This window comes from Cyprinodon variegatus, unplaced genomic scaffold (genome assembly GCF_000732505.1).
Source record: "Cyprinodon variegatus isolate N-32 unplaced genomic scaffold, C_variegatus-1.0 Scaffold1495, whole genome shotgun sequence".
NCBI classification, from domain to species: Eukaryota; Metazoa; Chordata; class Actinopteri; order Cyprinodontiformes; family Cyprinodontidae; genus Cyprinodon; species Cyprinodon variegatus.
Window position 1 is genome coordinate 25,822 of NW_015151948.1, and position 4,219 is coordinate 30,040.

General features: G+C 46.8%; 1 protein-coding gene across 5 annotated transcripts in view; it reads left to right on the top strand.

The window, feature by feature from the left end:
• LOC107103642 (protein Shroom2-like) overlaps positions 1-4,219 on the top strand; it is a 27,944-nt gene that overhangs the window by 19,527 nt on the left and 4,198 nt on the right. For all 5 annotated transcript variants that reach the window (XM_015403418.1, XM_015403421.1, XM_015403417.1 and 2 more), the window contains 2 exons: positions 2,591-3,112; positions 3,230-3,673. In XM_015403418.1, coding sequence (XP_015258904.1) covers positions 2,591-3,112; positions 3,230-3,673 — 966 coding nt within the window. The remainder of the gene's footprint in view (positions 1-2,590; positions 3,113-3,229; positions 3,674-4,219) is intronic.

Here is a 4,219-nt window from a genome sequence, read left to right on the forward strand (position 1 = left end):
AAGCAGATCATGGCTTGTCTACAGTGAAAAGAAGGACTGTCAGAGTGCAGTAATTAATGTGTGGATTTAAAAATAAACGATAAATAATATAGATGGAGTGATATAAAATATCCCGTAAAGGAGACATTTAAAGTTAAATGGTTTTAACCTTCGGGTTCATATTTCCTGACCTCCCAAAGCTTCACTCTCACCTCTGAAGCCTCCAACCGTCTCGATCAACCAGCCGGTAAAATCAGCCCTTCTAACAGATCGACGTTTGTTTTAAATAAAACAATGAAAAATATTCTCCTCATTAATGTTGACCAGCTGTATTTTATCGGTAGCATGACCATGAATCATCAGCAGATTAACATTCCTCTGTGGTTTAAGCAGCTCTCAGAAATCCAGGGAAATATTCTCATTAAGTCAACATCCGCTTTCCAACCAGCGACCATCTAAACGACAGATTTTACTTTATTTATGCGGAAACGTTTAACTGACCTTTAATCAGACTGTTTGAATAATTATCAAATTAATTTGTAACTAAAAATGACCTGCATCTCTTGTTATTTTTAGCGTTTTTCTTAAAAGTTTTCCTTTTAATTTCCCTGTGTTTATAGTTCATAAAAAAAATTGCCATTACAGGTTTAATATCTTTGTATGGCTAAAATCTACCTATATGATCTAAAATAATCTTTAATTGATTTAAAATTTATTCTATACTCTTAATTAAAATAATGTTTTTTTGCTTTGATCAGAGGTATGCAGAGTAGCCAAAAATAACACTCTAGTCATAGTAGTACTACTTTAAACTTTATTTTTTAGTTCTTTCCAATAAAGTACTCAAGTAAGAGTAAAAAAGTACTTCGTAAAATTAGTTTGACCAGATTTGGGTTACTGAAAAGGAGACTTTTTTTGAGGGGGGCTGCTGGGCCGGAGCCAGCCGGGTCCGGAGCCAACCGGGTCCGGAGCCAGCCGGGTCCGGAGCCAACCGGGTCCGGAGCCAGCCGGGTCCGGAGCCAGCCGGGTCCGGAGCCAGCCGGGTCCGGGGCCAGCCGGGTCCGGAGCAAGCCAGGTCCGGAGCCAGCCAGGAATGGAGCGTCCGAACCCGACATATGCCAACCCGCCCCCGCCTGCCCGCTGTGTTTCGACTTCATGCTGCACTGTATTCGACCAAAATCCCGGACGACCATCGCCATAGTAACGGAAGTAAAAATACTTTGTTACCTAACTAAAGTAGAAATGTTGGCCATCTATACTAGACAGCTTTCTACTTCCATCCATCCATTTTCTTCCACTTCATCCGGGGCCGGCGGGCGGAGTTAGCGATCTGAGCAGAGATGCCCAGACTTCTGGATCCAAACCCCACCTCCTCCAGCTGCTCTGGGGGGGGGGGGACCCTGAGGCGACACCACGCCATAGTCCCTCCAGCGTGTCCTGGGCCTTCCACCAGGCCTCCTCCCAATAGGACATGCCTGGACCAGGAGGCATCCAGAACAGATGCCCGATCCTCCTCAGCTGGCTCCTTTCCACGTGGAGGAGCAGCGACTCTACTCAGAGCTCCTCCCGGGTAACTGAGCTCCTCATCTGATCTGGAAGGGTGCGCCCAGCCGCCCTGAGAAGGAAACTCATTTTGGCCGCTTGTGTTCGCGATCTTCTCCATTCAGTCATCACTAGGGTGACCAGATTGGGGTTTACTGAACAGCAGAGAGCGCCATATATTACCCTATATGGTGATTAGTTCAGACATTCGGACGCAGCCGAAGACTTTCAGTGACGCCGTCGACCATTTTCTGCATATTTCTCAGATTTTAAAGTGGGTCAAGTTACTCCTGGTGAGCAGAGTAACTGGAATAACCTAATAAAAGAGTGAAATACAACTGCTCCTTAAAATAGTATGTTTTTTTATGTTTTTGCTAGAAGTTATTCAAGTAAAGGTACAGGTTTACTCCTCTCTTATTAGTATAAAAAAGGATAGATGGCGTGTCGGTATGAGTACTATGAAGTAACACTGACCTGTCCGTCCCTCCATCCAGGATCTTCTCTGAATCTCGATTTTTAATCGATTCATTTAAAAGAACCGCCCTCTTTAGCGATAATTAGACGGTCAGACCCTCTGACAGTAAAAAAACGTTTTCATCAGAGCTCAGCTAAATAAACAACATCCATCCTTGAAGTTCAGCAGAATGATTCCTTTAGAAGAGATACTGGGAAACATGACTCTGTCTCTCTGTCTTTCTGTCTCTCTGTCTTTCTGTCTTTCTGTCTCTCTGTCTTTCTCGCTCATCAGGTGGGAGGTGGAGATGTTTTATGTCAGGCAATTAAAGTATTGCTTTTTCTGAAGTTTTTAGAGGGTTGAGAGTTTTTTTTCTTTTATTTTTTGGGCTGTGTGGATGTTGTTTATTTATGTATCTAATTTGCTTATAACTATTTCTTGGAGATGAAAGCTTGGACCAATAAAGAGAGTCCATGGTCCCTCCTTCTGTCTCCCTGCCTCCCTCCCTCCCTGCCTCCCTCCCTCCAGATGTTTTCTCTCATGTCCTCTGTTGTTGTTGTAGTACAGGATGGTTCCTCCTTCAGGTACTGATGAGCTTTTAATTCTCACCTTCAGAGAGACGGCAGGGAGCAGGTCACCGGACCACAGCCCACAGGGGATCCTCCCATGCCCCCCTGACCACAGAACCGAACCCGACCCAGCCGGCCACTCCCTCTCCTCCGTCAGCCTGAACTCTGAGCCCAAACCGCCACAGAGCCTCCTGCCACCACCCAGGCTCCATTTAGGTCCAGAAACCACATCCTGGTCCAAGGAATTCCTCGCCGGCGCCCAGCCGGACCCGGCAGGACCCGGTTCTGCCTCTGACAGCCAGAACCAAGCAGCTGCCCTCCCCTCCTCTGGTCCCGCCCAGCATGTTTCTCCTCACCTCATCGCCCAGTCTGGAGCAGGAGCTGCAGAGAGCAAGGAGCAGGAGGAGTGGACACAACCGTCCTCTTCATCGCCATCATCATCATCACCTTCAGCAGCTCTGGGTTGTCCCGGGCCGGACCAAACCCGCTCTCCTTCGCCCCAGTTTGCTCCTCTGAGGCTGACCGACCAACCGCCCGGCGTGTCGGGTCAGGATGACCCGGGGCTCAGGTAAGCAGCCTATACTGAGGTCTGGTAGTACGTAGAGCTTCCAGAACCATTTTTAAATCATCAGGCAGAATCAGCAACTTAAAGAGAAACAAACCCATGAAATGTTTCTGCTTTCAGCTCCAAAGCTGAACCACAGGATCCAGCTGGGATGGATGTGAGCAGCCCGGTCAGAAAGGTTCCCATCAGGATCGTCCACACTGGCTCGGAGCGGCGGGGCCAGGCCTACCTGCCTCAGAGCACCGAGTCCAGCGCCGGCCCCACACCCTCCGCCAACCTGACTGCAGAGCGGACCGCTCCGTCTCTGTTCAGCGCCTACACCCGACCAGAACCACTGTCGGCCCAGGAGTCAGGCAACCTGGAGCCAGAGGACGCCAAACGGGAAGAGCTGGTGAGAGACATCATGGGCAGGGACAAGTCTCTGGTGGACATCCTGGATCAGAGCGGCGGGAGGACCACCATGGACCTGATGGAGGGACTCTTTCCCCCGGAGGAGAGGATCCTGGAGGGGGTCCAGCTGAGGAGGAGGGCGTCGGTGGGCTCCAGGCCCTCCGTCACCAGCAGGTGAAATAAAAGGAGCTCTCATTTTAACTCAGCAATAAAACGTGATTTTTAAAAAAATGTCTGGCTGAATTAAAGCTTCAGAGAAAGACCATAAAACTGGTTATAGGTTAAAAATGTAAACTTATGATGAGTTATATAAGATTTCAGGTCAGTTTAGTGGCCTTAGTCTGGCCTTTGGGGGACAAATACAGTATTTCAAAACATTTCAACTTTTTACAGGTTTACAGATGAGGATTAGGGCCACTAAAAAAATGATTTCAGTTTAATATGGGAAAAAGTCAGAATTCTGACTTTAATCTCAGGATTGTGACTTTGATCTCAGGATTGTGACTTTAATCTCAGAATTGTGACTTTAATCTCAGGATTGTGACTTTAATCTCAGAATTCTGATTTTAATCTCAAAATTCTGACTTTAATCTCAGGATTCTGACTTTAATCTCAGAATTCTGATTTTAATCTCAAAATTCTGACTTTAATCTCAGGATTCTGACTTTAATCTCAGAATTCTGATTTTAATCTCAAAATTCTGACTTTAATCTCAGGATT